At 38.0% G+C, this 20088-nt stretch overlaps 1 protein-coding gene across 10 annotated transcripts; it reads right to left on the bottom strand.

The window, feature by feature from the left end:
* Window positions 1-1644: 1644 nt before the first annotated feature.
* Window positions 1645-19931, bottom strand: atg14 (autophagy related 14). Of its 10 annotated transcripts, none has more exons than XM_073927158.1 (11): window positions 19471-19931; window positions 17556-17618; window positions 17435-17477; window positions 17249-17330; window positions 15933-16170; window positions 12656-12888; window positions 6456-6573; window positions 6170-6260; window positions 4818-4903; window positions 1930-3066; window positions 1645-1775 (listed from the first exon to the last, which is right to left on the bottom strand). In XM_073927158.1, the coding sequence occupies exons 1-10, from the start codon at window positions 19767-19769 to the stop codon at window positions 2766-2768; spliced, it is 1554 nt and encodes a 517-aa protein (XP_073783259.1). In that variant the 5' UTR covers window positions 19770-19931; the 3' UTR covers window positions 1645-1775; window positions 1930-2765. The 10 variants fall into 10 exon arrangements, with proteins under 10 accessions (XP_073783259.1, XP_073783261.1, XP_073783262.1 ...); XM_073927160.1 differs by having other exon boundaries at window positions 1936-3066; XM_073927161.1 differs by having other exon boundaries at window positions 1645-1780; window positions 1955-3066.
* Window positions 19932-20088: the final 157 nt, after the last annotated feature.

The raw sequence follows: 20088 nt of genomic DNA, 5'->3' as shown, positions 1-20088 counted from the left end.
TAGACAGGATCATTACTGGCCCGATTGGGACATTGCTGCCTTGTCACTAACATTTAGTTTGTCTTCGACTATTTTTCAATTGCGTGCATTTTAAGTTTGTGCTTTTAAGTCTTTAAACACTACCTTCTCTGTGATGTCGTAAACACCATATTGCTTTCTGGTTCCTCTTCTCTGATTTGATGTTTTGAGCATGCTATTTTTTTCAGTAACCTGGTAACAACCAGTACAGCGAAGAAATGACAACATGGCAGCAACATCAAATTATAAGGCTAAAAGAAAATGTCTGTTTCTAACATCTTGGAAGCAAATATTTTCTGTGTGAACATCGCAACAAAAATAATTAAGTGATGTTTTGCAAAGTTTGCCGTCAGTTTGACAAGTCACCCACCTTTTGTTAAATAATTTCGAACCGCAATAAAATACCTCCACATTTTCTATACTGCTCTTTTTGTTTGCATTACACTTTTATTAACAATTTTTTTTTTTTTTAAGTATTGAAATTCTAGATTGGCAGACTTTTTTTTTAGACACATTATTTAAAATATGCGGCTAAAACATGGCTTTTAACTTCCCTTTTTTTTTTCTTTTTTTTTTTAGGTGGGGCCAGTAAAAATTTTGGCAGGGCAAGTAAAAATCTGAACCACTTGCCCAATTGGACCAGTAGAAAAAATGCTTAGCGTTGAACCCTGCAATTAGGGATGTAACAATATTGTAAATACCGTCATACCGCAATAGCAATTTCTTTCAATATTACCGTGGTTGTGACTCCATAAAATCATAGGTCTTTTGGTGAAAAGTTTGCTCAGGCAAATGGAGCGAATGGGAGGTAGCGGAAACTACAATTTTCATCAGCCCAGGCGTGGCCATCATCCTTTGCGGTCTGTTGTTGCTACAGATCCAGTAATGCAGAAATGGAGTGTGCTGCTAGTAGCGGCAAAGAAAAAGAGCTAAAAATGGTCGAACCTAAAGCAGGTTTTAAATCAGATGAGTGGAAGCATTTCAGTTTCTCTCTGAAAAGAAACAAGAAGAAAAGGAGACAGAAAAAAGGGTTTGCAGGCACAGCCAGACTGTGCTGAAATACAAGTCGGGGAATACGACTAACATGATGGGGATTCTTTTAGTCGAGGGGACAGCAGAACACAGCACTCTGCTCAGATTGATGCAGACATTGACTTGTACCACCACGAGACCTCTATCTCACTCATGGCTTGTCCTTTCGAGTGGTGTTTTTTTTTACATGGTTTAATATTTTTTGTTATTAAAATTGAATAATTTAAGTTCCTGTTTGAAAGTTTACAGATAGATCGTTTGTATGTCATTGATCTGTTTAGTGTTGAGGAAACTTGAACATTCTAGCACTTTTGAGTCTCTTCAATAGTTTTGTTTTTCCTTTAAATGATTCAATAAATACAGTACCGTGCCATTCATACCGAGGTATTACCGTATCGTGAAATTGATACCGTTACATCCCTACTAGCAATACATAAATAAAAGGAAAATTAAGACCAACAACACAATAATTCAGTGAATTTAAGACTTTTTCAGGACTAAAATTGTGATTTTTGAGATTTAATTACCCTGAATCAATAAGATGTTGAAAACAAAATGTTTTTGACCCTTATATACACAAGAAAAACTATTGAATTGTATAGAGGTATTCAGTTTAATAGCTGATGTATTTAATAATTGATAATACAAAAAAAAATATCTAAAATAAAACAGCACATATGCACTTTCATCGAGAGGGTGCTCGCTGCAGAGCCATTTGAGGAGAGCTGAGCTCCAGCGAGGGGGAGCATGAGCTGTTGCTCCTCCTCCTGTAAGCTGTTTTAATGCGTACACCAACCCTACCCCTAACCCTACCCCCAGTGACATCACTCGTAGAAGAAGTGCAAAAAAGGTGGAGCTCAAGCTTAAGCTCCCCCTCGCTGGAGCTCAGCTCTCCTCAAATGGCTCTGCAGCGAGCACCACTTGCTTTCATCAAGTAATATGTAAAAGAAACCTGTCCATAAATCCTAAGAGCAAATGCAGGATACTGAAACCCCAATGCAGCTCGCAATGATTGAGGACAAAAATCAACGAAAAACACTAGCTATTTGTTCATAAAATCAGTTCCGTTTGTCAATTTATAACCTAATAAAACTAGTCATCAATAATATTTGCCACTCGCTCACTCTCACAGTCCAGCAACATTTATACAGTGAAGTTCCTTGAAGAGCTGGTGAGAAGATTCAATCCATCACAGTCAAGTCTCTTCAAAGCAACTCTATTTGGCAATGTACACTGAATAAAGTTGACCGACAGGTGTCTACAGTATAACGTGAGCTACAAAACATTAAAAATGTCAAAAGTAGTTCACTACATTCTTACATCATGACAAAAAAGGATATAACCTTCACTCTGGTTTCTCTCCCACATTTACTTAAAGAGATAGCTCACCTAAAAACCAACATTGCCATCATCCCTTTATTTCTTCCAATAGAGAGTTTTGCTTTGATGTTTGCTCAGCTGAACACAAAAGAAGATATTTTGAAGAATGTTGGAAACCTGTAACTATTGACTTCCATAGTAGAAAAGACAAATAAAATGGAAGTCAATGGTTACAAGTTTCCAAGATTCTTCAAAATATCAACACTACAAAATAATGACAGCTTTCATTTTTGGGTGAACTATGGCTTTAATAGGATCAGTCGTTCCCTTTATTTGCCCCAGCAGCCAAGTGAGGGTGACAGTAATGAATGGGATGTTTGCATATACCCCGGATTTCAGCGCTGGCCTGTGTAGGCACGAAACCACGAGGTGACGGAGGCGGCGGCGGAGGAGATCATGCCTCCTCCTGCGTTGCCCACCGGCTGGGACGCCTGCATGCCGCTCTGGGACAGATCCATGGGCTGGGAAGGGATGTCACAGAAGCGAGGGCTGGGAACTGTCTCCCAGTCTGTACCCAGATCAGTCTCTTCATCCGTCACGGCCTCGTCTCCGCTCTCTTCCGCAGGGCCTGCAGCCTCCGGTTCCACAAACTCCATCGACTCCTCCAGGTCGGCGCTCACCTCAAACGGCCCCGTCCTAGCAGAAAAGTTGCAATGTGTTAATCTTACTGTACATTTTGATTTTCATTTCAGTTTTTTTCTCCCTCTCACTTTCCGACCTTATTCTTCACATACGAGCAGGAATCTTTTTGGCTCAAAACTTCCAATCTCGTTCACTTCTATTGATTTTTAGACGATAAAAACAGCTCGTTCTGCTGCTTGATGTTGCAAACTGATCTTATTTTATTACTCTACTTTGTCTGTAGTCATGAACACACTTGCTTGTAGACCAAGTAAGTTTTCTGCCGTTTATTATTCTGAGTCATTTCTCCCTTAGACAACTGAATTTGAAGTTCTAAATCAAATCGCAAAAATAAGCAAACTTCCACATTGTAGAATAAGATCAAAGGTTTTAATCGGATTTAACCATAGCCAAGTTGTGAACGCAATGCCTTAGTTGGAGACTTCTTTGTTTGGGTTTGTTAAAGCTGCAGTATCTAAGTTTGACACCCAGTGGTTGAACTAGGTATTACATTCCTAGTTCAAAACAAATGCAAGTGCAGGTTGCCAGATTGATGACATGAACAGCAGGACTGACTATCAAGCCTAAAGGCTGATTGAAACAGTGTTCTAAATAAAAGCAACGGCAGGAGATTAAAAAGAATAATTTCCATATTAAAAGGAGTTTTTGTTCTAACACCTGAAATATATATTTTAAAAACGGCTTTTATTTCTTGTAGCTGAACAACAGGATAAACTGACAATGACCACCTCAGGTAAACCTCGTGTGCTTTATTTAGTGTCGAATGCTAATAATGTGAGTTTGAATGTCATTTTTGTGTGACATTTATTGCCCTACTACTGAATGCAGCAGCGGGTAAAAATGAACTTTAGAACTGTGACTCAATGCAAGCCAACACATATCAGTGATTTAGCATGTACTTTTAATAATGTTAAAGAGGTTAAATATGTATTTATTACATTATAAACTTTAGCATTTCGTTGGAGTGCAGTGAGTGCACCATTCGGTGCTTCTGAATGGTTGTATTTAAATTTCCGTCAGGTTTCGTTTGGTGCAAACAGCCAAAATTGCTTATCACTGCAAATCTCCTCACGTAACGTGACATGGGGTTACAATGTAACCTGCTCACCTAATGATTACAGTTGTAATATTTATATTATTTGCTAATTAAAAACCACCTCATGTGTAAAACTGAATTTGTGTCTCATTTCGGAGGCTGCTACTGTCCACCAGAAGTCGCATTTCAGTAGCGGACATACTTTGAGAGCCTTTCTGACTGAATGAATGAAACATGCAGTTTTCCACCAGGGTAAACCGGGCTGCTGAAAAATAATTGGCTAAACTGGCAGTGGGTGGGTTAAATGACAAAGTCAGACGTTCGGGCACGAAATGCACATTTTCAAAGCAGAATATCTGACTTCGGCATTGTTTTTTAGATAAACAAATATGTTCACTTCGCATCTGCAAACATATTATGGTATTTGTATGCTTTAGAAAAGTCAAAAACTTAAAAATATATTAACTAACATATAAAACTATGCACTCTGAATTTAAACGGTGTCCTGAGTGATTCAAGTGAACAATTCATAAATAATTTCCTTAAAAAAAATGTATAAAACTGAATACCGACTCCAACGTTTCGAATGACAGTAAAGCAAACAAACAAAAAAATGAACAGCCATCTGCAAACAATTTAGCTTATCTCAATACATGTACAATTTAATTCAAGTACATTCATTCAACCAAGGAATTGTGTTAACTCTCACCTGCCGAGGTTTTTGTTCACCGGAGACACTAGAAACATGATATTCCTCAAAGTGTGATGAGGATGCAGCAGTTCACCGTCAACATGCTAAGAAGAGAGCATAAACGTGAAGGACGGTCAAGACTTGGTTTATAGTATTAAAGCAGAGCTATTATGCAAAAATCACTTTTATTAAACACAGTTGTGTGGCACCAGTCTATGAATACAACCAGCTTCTAATAGTAAACATTTATTAATTATACTTTTTATAATCACGCTTGATAAAACAGTTTGATTGACATTTTCCCTTTGTACGTGTCATTAGAGTGGGAAAGCCCCGCCCTCTAGTGACCATCTCTCCCTCATTAGCATAATATGTTAGTCTTGTTTTTGAATCTGCCACTATGCTGATACACAGGCATTTGAAGCCTCGAATCTCATTTTAATTAAAAGCGACAGTCACCAAAAAGGCACAATTAGGATCAAAGCCTAAATGGGATATAAAGAGTAATATAACATTATTTGAGGGGTATTTTGAGGTAAAATCTCACATACACACTCTAAGAACATCAGAGACTTATTTTAAATCTTGTAAAAAGAGGCAAAACATCAGAAAGATCCGACTCTTCTTATCTGAACATGCAGCTCAACTCCTTGTTCAAGCTCTTGTTCTCTCCAGACTGGATTACTGCAACTCTCTACTAGCTGGGCTTCCAGCTAACTCTATCAAGCCTCTTCAACTGCTCCAGAATGCAGCAGCACGAGTGGTCTTCAATGAACCTAAACGAGCAAATGTCACTCCGCTGCTAGTCCGTTTGCACTGGCTGCCAGTTGCTGCTCGCATCAAATTCAAAGCTCTGATGTTTGCCTACAAAGTGGCTTCTGGCCTTGCTCCTTCTTATCTGCGCTCACTTCTGCAGATCTATGTGCCCTCCAGAAACTTGCGTTCTGTGAATGAACGTCGCCTCGTGGTTCCATCCCAAAGAGGGAAGAAATCACTTTCGCGGACGCTCACGCTCAATCTGCCCAGTTGGTGGAATGAACTCCCTAACTGCATCAGAACAGCAGAGTCACTCGCTATTTTCAAGAAACGACTAAAAACTCGACTATTTAGTCTCCACTTCACTTCCTAATCTGCAATTGCCTCTTTGAATATCACACTAACTGTACCCAAAAAAAAAAAAAAACTAATACTACTAATACTTCCCTTCTTAGACTTTACAGACTTGAAACTTGCCTATAGCACTTATTCATTGTTGCTCTTAGTTGTGTAAATTGCTTCCTTGTCCTCATTTGTAAGTCGCTTTGGATAAAAGCGTCTGCTAAATGACTAAATGTAAATGCATAATAGGTCATCTTTAATGTTATAGTTACCTGTGAGAAGCAGAGATGCAGGACGTTGGTGTTGAGTTTGTTGACGGTGCGGGTGAATCGGTAGCGAGTCAGATTATCTCCACAGAACTCACTATAGAGAAGACAAAATATGATTTAGGACGCATGAAATCACTCAAACTCTCTCTAAAAAAAGCCTAAATACTAGAACTTCTATGTTAAGCTGCTTTGACACAATCTACATTGTAAAAGTGCTATAGAAATTATAATTACTGGATATTATTAGAGGTTTTACTTAGAAGCTTTGATGAAATAAACATTCTGTAACCTGTTGCACAGCTTTTTGGGAAGGTTGACATCCAGGATATGAGAGAGGATATTGACGAGTTGTGTAGCATAGCAGAGGGCCGCGCTGATGGTGTGTGCTGGGTTGATGTAGTCCAGCTCTACAAGAGAAAGAATCGAGATTTTAAAAACAGAGTAGTAGAACTTGTACTTAACAAGAAGAGCCTTTATTTTTACTACATTATATGAAAAACTGGATAAACAAGTTTTATCAAAGGAAATTGTGCAGACTTCAGGGGTATATTAAATATTGAACCACGTTTTAAGGGATGGAAATTCTGTTCTTACTTTACTTGTTCCAAACCTTCATGAGTTTCTTTCTTCTGTTAAACAGAATAGAATATATTTTGAAGTATGCTGAAAACCTGTAACCATTGACTTTCATCTTTATTTCCTACTATAGACGTCAATAGTTACAGGTTTTCAGCATTCTTCAAAATACTTTCTTTACAGTTTAACAGAAATACATAAAGGTTTGGAAACACTTGAGGCTGAGAAAATGGAGTAATTTTTTATTTTTGTGTCAACTACCCCTTTAACATTTTACCATTGTTTAAATATTTACAATAGTGTAAGTCACTGTTTATGTGACAATTGTTACAATTATGTAATTTTTCTTAATGTTTTTTTTTCGAGATTGGAAGACAGGAAAGAAAACATGTCAAATGTTTAAACATCACAATATTTGCATTACTATTCATATCTTACAAGTCCTAAAGGAGTATTATCGGTTTTTATTCTCATTATTATTCCTAAACACTTATATGTCAAATATTTAAAAAGCAGCTATTGTCAGTTGTGCAAATGTCAACCTTGCTACGAAAAAAATAATATATGTATATACTTGTATGTGTGTGTGTGTGTGTGTGTTTGTGTGTGTGTGTATAAGAGAGAAGGAGAGAGGGAGAATATATATACTATTTCTTTACTATTTACTTTTTTGGACTCAAAGTGATGGTAGCCATTGATTTGCATTGTATGAATCACCAATGACCATCAGCTAAAAACATTATTGATAAAAAGGGAATTGCAACTTTTCATTTTATTGTGAACCAGTGTTTTCTCTAGGATTGTTTTCCAGCTGTGGTGGCAGGCCACAGATCTTCCAACTACCCATGACTACCCATTTCAAAGACAAATGTCGTGAGTGCAGTATTATAAGTCGAGATTGCATTCATGTAATATGAGCATTAGGGGTTTAAAAAATAATAGTTTTTTGGTGCACTGCGATGCAGACGCGGACAATTCGGTATCGGTTCAGCAATAATCATAACCGGTTATTACTGACGTCATTTACCTCATATGCGCTCTGTCGCGAGGGAGGCGATCGCGAGTATTTACAGCGCTTTAACTACTTAAAACTCATAAACTGTGCACAATTTCATTGTGTGTGTTTGCTGGATCAGTCTTTCACTGACATATACAACAATAGCCCCTATTTCACTGAGATCGAGAGAATGAAAGTAGCCTACTCCATTTCTCTCTCTCTCTCTCTCTCTCTCTCTCTCTCTCTTTCTCGCGCGCGCACTGTCTGTCTGTCTGTCTGTCTGTCTCTCTCTCTCTCTCTCTTTCTCTCTCTCTTTCTCACACACACACAGTGGCCCATTTGACCTGCTGGCGTGGTTTTTCTTCTCTTCTCGGCTGTTTTACAGCGTTACTTTTGCATCCAGAAACGAGCGCGTGTCTGCAGAGTTTTCTCCACCATGTCTATCATACATTAGCTGTGAGATCGCCGCTGCCACCTGCCGCTTATCAGCATCACTCATCTGTGCAGAACGCAGCGCGCAAGAGCCAATCGCAACCGTTTTTTTGAGGGTGTGACCAATCAAAGGGGTGTAAGAGAACTAGACAAGGATCAGAAATTGAGCTGGATATTTATATTTGTTTATATTATTTGCTAAATGCTCGTTTTGTTTAAAGTTACAGTTTATATATCTGACTGTTTGTATTAAATGACAAAATTGTATTACAAATAGTATATAAATATAAATATATTCATACATTTTAATACAAGAAATGCTGCTGTGAAGAAAATATAAAACTGTGTATGGAAAGCACCGTAAATGCACCGTGATGCATCGAAATATCGAATTGAACCGAATCGATGGCATGATAATCGTAACCGAACCAAACCGTGAGACTAGTGTAGGTTCACACCTCTGACGAGCATGCAAATCTCTTTGCTTGCGTGCTGATTTCATCTGTTCGTGCACAAAACTTCTTGCACACCCTCAAATATACGCTGCTCAAGTGCAGATTTTCTTGTGCACTCTTGAATAAACGCTGCTGAAGTGCGATTTAGTGCGTTTATGTAACATCTCTCCAACATTTATTAGTTTTGCTAGGAATATTCATGAAAGTATTTAATACACCTACAGAATGGCATTGATGCGTCCTGAAGTAAAATGAAGCGGCTATAAACTCCAGCAAGATAAAGTCATTGTATGCACAGCCACAGACCTTTATATTTAAATAAAGTATAATTCAAGAGTTCACACTTAGCTGATGATTGATAATAAAGCTAGTTTGGCGTGCTGTCCCGGGAGAGAGCCCTGAGCTTATAAGATCCTCGAGCCCTGGGCTCCCTCCCGTTGCAAGGCGAGAGGGGAGTTTGAGCTCAGGTAGATCTCGATGACTCCCCCTCTTGCTTGTTGTAGCTAAGTGTCAGATATGGATGCTGAAAGGTGTACTTAGAGTTTAGCTAAAGTATTTGGACTAAATGTTTAGAGTGCTTGTTTTTAAACTGTGGGAGGAAACCGGAGGACCCGGGGAAAACCCACGCGACCACGGGAGAACGAGCAAACTCCGCACAGAAATGCCGTCTGGTTTGGAAAGGTATTAAACCAGGGGCATTCTTGCTGTGAGGCAGCGCTAATCGCTGACCACCGTGACGCCTGTTTGAAAGGAGGGAAAGTAGGGTTGGGTGGGAGGGTTTCTTCAAGACGAAGATATTGAGATGAGAAAAGTCTGGTTATTTATAGTGAGTTAAGGATCCTCTGATAGGATGATCAGTCGTTAGCTAAAGTTGGAACAGCTGTGAACAATCATAAGCACGTGATCCTCTCGAAATTTGTTTATAAATAAACTTCACTTATAGAAACTGTGTTCATCTTAACTGAAATCTACGTCATGTTTGCTGGCCAAATGCATCGAGCAGCCCTGTCAGTCAGTTAGACAGCATATAACCTTAAAGGGTTAAACAAATAACGCACAGCCAGTGGTGTAAAGTAATTAATTACAAATACTCAAATTACTGTAATTGAGTAGTTTTTCTCAGGAATTGTAATTTATTAAGTAGTTTTAAATGTGTACTTTTACTTTCCCTTGAGTACATTTTTAGTGCATTATAGGTACTTTTACTCCACTACTTCATTTTTCCTGTCTATGGGGATTAGAAAAATCCTTCCAGTCATTCCTGTCCAATCAAATCGCACATAGAAGGCAAATCGCCTCATAGTAAACTACCTCAAGACATGGGCGATTTATAAATGCAGCAAATCTTTTGATAGCATTAAAAATGTCCATGACGATGTCCAAAATCTTAATATGCATTGACCCAGAGATGCAGTTTAGATGCATGTCTCTGATGAGAAAATGACCAATGTTTACTTAATGATGACGAAAATTTAAAATGAAAATAGGGTTGACGTCAGAACTCAACGTCAGGCCAACGTCAATGTCCAACCTAAAACCAACATCAAATGATGTTACAACTTGACGATGTGTGGACATTACCACTATGACGTCTATCAGATTTTGGTCGCCATACCTGATGAATAAATGTCAGTATTTGATGTCAATATGGTTGGTTTAAGATGTTGGATTTGGTCACTTTCTAACAACCTAAAAATCAACAAAATATCAACGTCATTTGATAACATTATTGGACATCAAATTAACATTGTGCTTATATGCTTGCTAGACATTGAATTTTGATCACCTGACACCACGACCTAAATCTAACCTAATATCAATGTCTTATGATGTTGTGTGCCTGCTGGGCAATAACTAAAAGCACTACAGAATGTTACGTTTACAAACCCACGAATTGCATGTAAGTGGCATCAGCTTTTCACAGCATAATACTCACTACTTACTACTCGAGTACTTTTAAAAGGGCTACTTTTTACTCATACTTTGAGTGATATTTACAACAGATACTTTTACTCTACTTGCACTACATTTTTAGGCAAGTAATGGTACTTTTACTTGAGTATGATTATTTTAGTACTCTTTCCACCACTGCACAAAGCATTACTACAATTACAGAAAAGTTTGCTCTTTTATAATTCACTTATATTTTGGTGTGATTATACAATAAAAGAAAAAAAACAGCAACAACTGAAGGTTTTGAATGAGATGCTGTAATATAGCCGTGGCAGGAATGAACTTTGGTGTGGCGCCCCGCCATGGAAGAATGAATGTAACGTAAACCATGGTGTGTACTATCTCTTTAATTACAATCTGAAAAATAATGATTAATTATTTAGAGTCTTAATCAGGGCTCGAAATTAACTTTCTTACTTGGTAGCACCGGTGCTCCCAATCCGAAATATTTAGGAGCACCAGAAAAAATTTAGGAGCACCAAAAAAAATTTAGGAGCACCCACCAAAAATGAGTGATATATTTGACAAGTTGTATATTAAGGGATTTATTGTATTTGAAAACAACATCAATTGGGACTAACAAAACCCAGAAACAACTATCTAACTAATGCTGTGATGACTTAATATTTGTGCAATAATTCCAAAATGAATGTTGAATAATTATAAAATATTAATGATGATGATGATGACAATAATACTAATAATGAATTATATTTCTCATCCTCATGCTGCCTTGAATGTGCTTTAATGCAAGTTATCTGCTATATAAAGTCCTACTGTTACTTTATGAAAAATAAATTGATGGTTTGCAAACACAAATTAAGCATTGTAGTAAGAAATATTTATTTAGTACTATTGTTTTTATATGTATGTCAATTTTATAAATAATATTTCTGCTACAAAACAAACAAAATATTATAATAAATCATTCAATTCAATGCTGAAAGCTGCAAAGCAGTCATCAGTAATTAAATAGAAAAATAATATTCACCTCAAGAAAGAACGGACAAATGAAAAGAAATGAAGAAAAGTCTCACTTTTAAAAGTTTTGGTTTCGGTTCGTGTCGTTTTAATGCTCAGCCTCGTTACGCGCTGAATTACATTTTTTTGTGTTTGTGGAAAAGCATGCCCAATATGATAGGGGCAGAGCAGGATTCTCCCGATGACCATCGGCGCAATACTGTTCTTTGTTATAAGTATAACCCGCATCTGTTTAAACTCAGTAAAGGTAAGCTTCTTTGTCGATGGTGTTTTAGTGGATATTTGCGCTGTTGCAGCCTGATCTCACGAGGAATCGTATGAAAATGTTACGAATTGCCGTGAGATTGTGTTGGCTGAACACGCAGTGCATGCAACGCATCGAGATTCAGTGTACTTTTCACTCTTCAGCCGTTTGCATTCCCCGCGGACACAAAAGCTCCCTCCCTGTCATCTGACAGAGGAAAGTCTTGAGTGATTGACAGCTAATATGAACCAAAATAGCGGCAGGGAAGACAGATTTAACCACGTTTAAAAAAAATAAAATAAAATAAAAAAAACAGGTCGCACTACAACCATTATATACTCGCATGAATGCTCCCAATATACATTATGAGGTCTCATAGCTTAAATTTCGGGCGCATATGCGACCAAATTGGTCGCAATTTCAAACCCTGTTAATACACGACCAGCTTCAGTGGCTATTTTCATCTCAAGTTTAAATGCTAAAAAAGACTAGAAAACCTTATAAGAGGCTAAAAAATGTCTTTGGGTATTCCAAGCATTAGTATCTGGATGCAGCCTTTATGATGTAAGCTGAGATTGCATCACTCAGCGATGTAATGTCACACACAATGCACTCAAATGGAGCAAGTGACGTCAGGGTGAGGGGTAGGGTGAGGGGTGGGGTTAGGTGAGCCCATTAAAAAGCATTGGATTGGCTCAGATTGCAGTGCACCAGGTCTGCATCCAGTCCCCTCTCATTCCAAGCCCAAATCTTTAAAATCCTAATCCCAAACCTCTGATTGGCAGTGCAGATTTCAATTAATGCAAAAATGTTAAACATGCTGTGACAGTGAGGAGAAGTGAAGAGTGCACCTGGCCCCTGGTTTCCACTCTTCTCCTCCACCCAGCTGTAATAAGCTGAACAGTCTCCATTGCTGGGTAATGTGACGTGTGGTCCAGTGATGCTGATGCTCGTCTCTCCGTTCTGATCATCCCAGATCCAGCGGCCCGAGTGATAGGTGGTTCTCCGGGCTTCTGCAAGCTCACTGACAGTGCTGGAGGTCAGAGCCAGATCATACTCAGCCACGGCTGGATCCGCCGGGTCCCTGAACAGTACAAAACATTTAAAATACTTTAGACATCATATTCAACACCTGGCATAACAAGATTAGTTTGATCAATTCCAAGCTAAAAATACAAACAGTGTCTCTGGAGAAAGGGTGTTATTATTAGTCTGCTCAATTCAAAAAGAAACAAGATTATTGGAGACTATATATAAAATACACACTGTCAAAGCATTCAAAGGATTGAGCTTGGTATTATTTTTGACAGCTTTGGAAAGATGTGAAGTTTAATAAATAAATTTCAGGAGGAGCACGATCAGTCTTTGACGAGGCTAAATCATCACAGACAATCATTCTATTATAGCCCGTTTCCACTGAGTGGCACGGTACGGTTCGGTTTGGTACGCTTTTATGGCCGTTTCCATTGTCAAAAGGCGTACTAAACCAAACCGTACCACTTTTTCGGGACCCTTTCGAAAGGGTCCCAAACTGCAGAAAGGGTCCCAAAAGGTGGAGCTACACGCGCAGCTGAACGCTATTGGTTTACAGAGATACGTCATACGTAGACGCAACAAGCCAGAATGTAAACAAAGGACCCGCCATGTTTGAAATACACAGCGAGAGATTACAGCGGAATTATATATACATATGCAGCCATGGTCGATCCTGCAAACAACCCCTGTCGTCGTCGTCATGATAAACAGCCACAAAGACATGGAGAAGAGCAGATTCACCCTGTGCCGTGTAGTTTTTAACGAGCCAGTCTGAAGCCCGAGTGGTTTCGCTTTCTTCCTTGCGCTCGCCGCGCGTCTCTATCTAAAATAACAAACTTCTTGAGCTGATGATAATAACATGCACTTGATTATTGACAAGCTTTTGGAAACCCGATCATGTGAGAAGCTGACAAACGAGAGTGACACATTTAAAAAGAAAAGGACAAACGCGAGAGTGGAGCGCGGGAAAAAAGGCGAAGCCAAGGAGCACGTTATTTCTTCAGCAAACGTGAACAAACTGCCTTGTTTTAATCTTTATTATCACCTTTTAGACTAATATGAACTGGGAATGATGGAATGACTCTCTAACAGAGGCTTCATGTGCTGCTGAAGGTTACAGACACAGATGAGAGGTTTTCACTGACTGTAGGCTATACTTTGTGTTGTTTTGAACCTAATTAACGACGAAATGTCTGCTTTGTGTAGTTCTTCTGTAGTTGGTAACATATCGGAGACTGTAAGGGTCTGTATGTGTTCATATATGTTCATTTATTCATTTATTTAATATAATTACAGACGTTACAGTAGGCTATTTCGCACCATCATTGATCTGCAGTTATAAACAACTCCTGTTTATAGAAAAGTTAGTAATAAACATTTATACACAAGTATTTATGTGTGTAAAGCATCTGTTTTGTGAGAAGTGCTTTTCATATGATATGTGAACGACCTGTGCAGCTTTATTGTAGACATTTTCTCAAGCAAAAATGACGTCGACTGAAACTTTGTCATACACCACGCCCACCAAAAGGGTACCCTTGGTAATGGAAACGCAAGCCTGATAAAGGTGACCCGAACCGTACCATACTGTACCAGTCAGTGGAAACGAGCCATTATACAATTAGCTCAAGACCAAACCCCTATAAATAGTCAAACACGCCATACCTCTCCATACCTCATACTACGCCTTGTTTTTTCTTGACTTGAGCGCCCATGCACCACGCTATTAAACCCGATACCTGCTTAAATCTGAGAGTGTTCTGGAGCCAGGCTAGACACTGCGCTCGGACCCCATCTCTCACTATCCTGATAAGGGTAATAACACGAGTTAGGGCAGGGATGTCAAACTCAATTCCTGGAGGGCCACAGCCCTGCACAGTTTAGTTCCAACCCTAAAAAAAACACACCTGACCAAACTAATTAAGTGCTTTAGTCTTGTTAACCTACAGGTAAGTGTGTTGAAGCGAGGCTGGAACTAAACTGTGCAGGGCTGCGGCCCTCCAGGAATTGAGTTTGACATCCGAGTTAAGGTGTCTTTCTGAGCCCTCTCCCCGGACAGCAGGCCAAATACGCATTTTCTATTCAGTCAAATATCTGTGAGAGTGAACTCGTAAAGTAGCTTATGCTGGAATTTATATGATTAAATCATTTGATTTTGAATACAATAAAAGTAGGATCGGTGTGTCATTAAAATTTAACAATTTCTATTTTAATACATTTTAAAATTTCATTTATTCATTCATTCATTTTCTTGTCGGCTTAGTCACTTTATTAATCCGGGGTCACCACAGCGGAATGAACCGCCAACTTATCCAGCAAGTTTTTACACAGCGGATGCCTTTCCAGCCGCAACCCATCTCTAGGAAAAATTTTCATTTATTTCAGTAATTTTTCTAATATGCTACATGGTTTCCGCTACATTTATTCATCCATGGCGGGGCACCACACCAAAATTCATCCCACCACGGCTACATTACAGCTTCTGATTCAAAACATTCAGTCATTGTTGTTGTTGTTTCTTATAGCGGGTTATAAATCGCACCAAAACGCATTAAAAGGTAAGTTAATTGTAACAGCGCAAACTTTTCTGTAATTGTAGTAGTGCTGTGCGCTATTTGTTTAACCCTTTAAGGTGACATGCTGGCTGACTGATAGGTGCGTGATGCGCGAGGCCAGCAAACACGACGTAGCTTTCAATTAAGATGAACACAGTTTCATCACAGGGCATGCAAAAGGTTTTGTGCAAAAGCAATCGGTGCGCAAGCAAAAAGATTTGCATGCTCGTATTACATAAATGCGATCTTGAGTCTCGACTTGTAATACTGCGCTCATGACATTTCTCCATTTGTCATTGAAATAACGCCAAAGGAGGTTGGTAGATTTGTGTAAAAGACCAGATATTGATACATTTTTTTTATGACAGCTGTGTTATGACTGAAACGTTACAGTTTGAAATAGATTTTACGTCAAGCAGGAACTCCTCATGGACAATTGATATCGCCATATTGAAATAGTCTATATTCATCCAAGATGTCACCCAGAGCACTCTGTTTATCATCTATATTTAGATGTATATTTCTGCTGGTCTCTGACCTGCTGCCCTGTTTCTCCTCCTGGATGTTGAAGATGTGAGTTGTGAGCTCCAGGATGTGCTCTCTCCGCACCTCAGCCAGAGCCTCCAGCCGCCCCTGCATCTCTTTGGATCTCTTCTCCAGGAGTTCACCCAGACGCTGGTTGTGCCGCTTAATTTTGTCCCTCTTTTCCTGATGACGGCTAGCCCTGCGCTGCAGCCGCTGCCCTTCCTCCTGGGAGCGCAACAACAACTCCTTGCCTGAAGTGAAGATACTACTTATAGATAAAACTCATCATATGATACTATTTATGCAAGTTTACACATAGGTGGCACCAAATTTACTTGTTACTGGAGGTTATATCACAAAAAAAGTTACTTTAACAGCTATAACAAAAAACATAGCAAAAATATTATAAAAATTGTATAAATTGATTATAAATTTTGCAGTTTAATGAAAGTTTGTCATTTTTATTGCAAGTTTAGATAAATTGACAATTAACTATCGGAGCCTTATTGGATAGTGTTGATGCACAATATCCCAATAAATAGTAAAAACAACATTTACATTTAGTCATTTAGCAGACGCTTTTATCCAAAGCGACATACAAATGAGAACAAGGAAGCAATTTACACAACTATAAGAGCAACAATGAATAAGTGCTATAGGCAAGTTTCAGGTCTGTAAAGTCTAAGAAGGACAACAACAACAACAACAACAACAACCTATTAACAACAACCAATTAAAATTTCAGCTTGAAATAGTTTTAAACTATTAAGCCAATTAAGTACAATTTACAAAACAAGTTAAGAATTTGTTGCTGTTCATTACTTTAAAAGACAAATTCTGCAAGAAATAGTTCAATTGAACAAGATTAGAGCAATTTAGTTTAAAACAGAAGATTATTATAATTTTATTTATTATTATTATCTATTATTGTATTTCATTTATTATTTGTTTCCTTTTTGTCATTTTAATTTAATTATTATTTTATTTATTTATTTATTTATTTTATTAATCTATTATAACTATCTCAATCTATGGACTGTTTGTATTATGCATGCTTTATTGTTAATTGTGTTGCGAATGTTTGTTCGACCAGCAAACATTGTGCTTTAAATGTCAAAAAAATAATAAAGAAAGTAAAATAAATAATAGAATAAAAATTGTTGCTCATCTGAACACTACTGCAAATCCAATGTGAATAATCTTACAAAGCACTGTGAAAGTTTATATAATATCAATATCAAGATATCACTAGTGTGCATCTTCATTATCATGATATATTGAATCATGTCTACACATGGGATTATGGGATATTTGTGCAGTGATGCTCACCACTTTTCACTTCTTCATTGCTGGTGCAAATGGCCTCTTTGAGCTGCTGGATTTTCATCTTGCACGACATAATTTTCCATCTCTGTGTTAAGCAAAACAAACAAAAACAGTATAGAGACATACATCCTTAAAAACAGGCTTATTTATTTGATTATTCAATTATAAAGCACACATAATAATACTTACGAGCTGATCCGCCTGGACTTTCTTGTCCATTGCTTTGATGACTCTGAAACACGTGAAAAATGAAAGCGTATTAGCTGAGCATAATGCAAGATAGTGACTAAATATGCTGCTAATCTAATACCTCTGCTGAAGATCCTCCTTTTCATTTTTCAACTTTTGGAGTCTTTCAAGCTTTTCTGAATATCTGTTAGCAAAAATAGGACAAAATGATGGAATGAAGAATGTTTATCCATAACAAGGAATATCATTCATAATCAACATTCAATCCGTAAACATTAATAAGCACAGCAACAGCAAAACATTAATAAACACACAGAGCGCGCATCCGGAAAGTATTCATAGCGCTTCAATTTTTCCACATTTTTTTATAATTACTTATTCCAAAATGGACAATGCATTTATTTCCTCAAAATTCTACACACAATACAAATGAAAAAAAAAATTTTTTTTTAATTGTTGCAAATTTATTACAAATAAAAAAGCTGAAAAAAAAATCACATGTACAGAAGTATTTACAACCTTTGCTCAATACTTTGTTGATGCACCTTTGGCAGCAATTACAGCCTCAAGTCTTTTTGAATATGATGAAACAAGCTTGGCACACCTGTCTTTGAGAATTTTTGCCTGCTCCTCTTTACAGTACCTCTCAAGTTCTATCAGGTTGGATGGGAAGCGACGGTGTACAGCCATTTTCAGATCTCTCCAGAGATGTTCAATAGAATTTAGGTCTAGGCTCTGGCTGGGTCAGCTATTGTGAAGCGTAGATGGCCGGCCAGCTCTAGGAAGAGTCCTGGTGGTTCCAAACATCTTCCACTTACGGATGATGGAGGCCACTGTGCTCATTGGAACTTTCAGAGCAGCAGAAATTTTTCTGCAACCTTCCCCAGCCTTGTGGCTCAAGACAATTCTGTCTCGGATATCTGCAGACAATTCTTTTGTCTTCATGCTTGATTTGTGCTTTGACATCCACTGTCGCCCCTGGGACCTTATGTAGACATGTGTATGCCTTTTCAAATCATGTCCAATCAACTTAATTTACCACAGGTCAACTCCAGTTAAGCTGCTGAAACAACTCAAGAATGATCAGTGGAAACAGAATGAACCTGAACTCAATTTACAGCTTCACGGCAAAGGCTGTGAATGTGATTTTTCAGTTTTTTTTTATATTTAATAAATTTGCAGCAATTTAAAAAAAATGTGTGGGACTTTGAGGACATAAATTAATTTAATCCATTTTGGAATAAGGCTGTAACATGGAAAAGGTGAAGCACTATGAATACTTTCCAGATGCACTGTATACTAGGAACTGTAAAAATCAATTAAATGTACGTTAAAATAGACTAATTAACACTTAAAAATTAAAATCTTCCCTGTATACACAATTTCATCTGCTTGAATGAACCGCATCTGTGTATTTTTGCATATAATAAAGTGTCATTATTTCAGATTTACAATTTTTTAGTCAACCATTAAAACATTAGAAGTGACCGATTGTCATTTTCCGAAGAATAAAAGCGTTATATAACAATATTTGTATTTTAAAGTTGTACCTTTATATAATAAAAGTTATTATACAAATCATGGTGGTCACATTTGTCAACATGACTCAGCTAAGTTAAGCATAACCATGTCCACAGGTTAACGTAGTACATCAAAAACTCCAAGTTTTTTAAATAAACTTTGGAATAAGTCACGACAATACCTTCAGATGTCAATTTATTAATTTTTATTTTAAAAATAGCCAATCCCAATGACATCTGACAGAAGTTAAAAAAAACGCAGAAACGTGAAGCTTCATCTCTGCCCGTTTGTTTACAAAGTTAGCACTTAGCATGTTAGCATGCTATGGACATGAATTAGCAAAATACAGACCAATAACAAAAGTCACATCAACCTTTAAAACACTAAACATTATTTATATGCTTAATTAAAACAAAAATCGTTAGAAACAGATCGACAATACAAAAAAACGTTAGCATGTTAGTGTAAACCGTTTCAGCATTCATTATGAAAATAAACAAGAAATTAAAGGACACCTCTCCGGATTTCTTCCATCAAAATACACGAAATCCCCGTTTTGGATGCACCGGGCGCAGGTTAGTCTTCGTCTGGCTGTATTGCAGAGTGGACATCTCTCCACGGCTACAAACAGCCCCTCTGCATCATCCAGCGCCTCCACCATGACCGCGGCCCCAGCGCTCATGCACGCCGGCTGAAGGTGCTGGTGAGGCGGCTGCGATCGAGCGGGCGCCCGGGCCTCTGATCCAGACTCTGGATGCTCTTCACTAACGTTAGGCCCCAAAGCAAGGGGTTCGCCTGTTGAGGGACAAGCCATGACGATAAAGGCTCTGTAAATAATATAAGCCTCTATTGTAAGATTTACATGATCGGTAGTTGAAAGTATTCAATAGGGACTCGTAGTTTTGGTATTTAATCCGCTATATGAACAACTGTGCGTTTCGCCTGTCTGTCCTACGCACACCACGTGACGTATGTTGTTTATGTATATTTTGTCACGTGCGTGGTGTGGTTGGGTCATTTACAGAAATGTAGCATGGGAATCATAAATGTATTCAAAATACCACTGTAGTTGAATATATTTTCTATTGTAAAGTCATAGCTATAATAATAATGTTGTTTTTTGACATTGTAAA

Source organism: Danio rerio, chromosome 17, assembly GCF_049306965.1.
Source record: "Danio rerio strain Tuebingen ecotype United States chromosome 17, GRCz12tu, whole genome shotgun sequence".
NCBI lineage: Eukaryota > Metazoa > Chordata > Actinopteri > Cypriniformes > Danionidae > Danio > Danio rerio.
The sequence above is the reverse complement of the archived record's forward strand: the minus strand, read 5'-3'. Positions and strand labels throughout refer to the sequence as shown.

Coding starts and splice junctions, on each gene's coding strand:
- atg14 (XM_073927158.1), bottom strand. CDS start 19,769: ATGGCTTGTCCCTCAACAGGCGAACCCCTTGCTTTGGGGCCTAACGTT. Junction 17,478..17,555: donor AAGGAGGATCTTCAGCAGAG/GTATTAGATTAG, acceptor CACGTGTTTCAG/AGTCATCAAAGCAATGGACA. Junction 3,067..4,817: donor GTGAACAAAAACCTCGGCAG/GTGAGAGTTAAC, acceptor CTTTTCTGCTAG/GACGGGGCCGTTTGAGGTGA.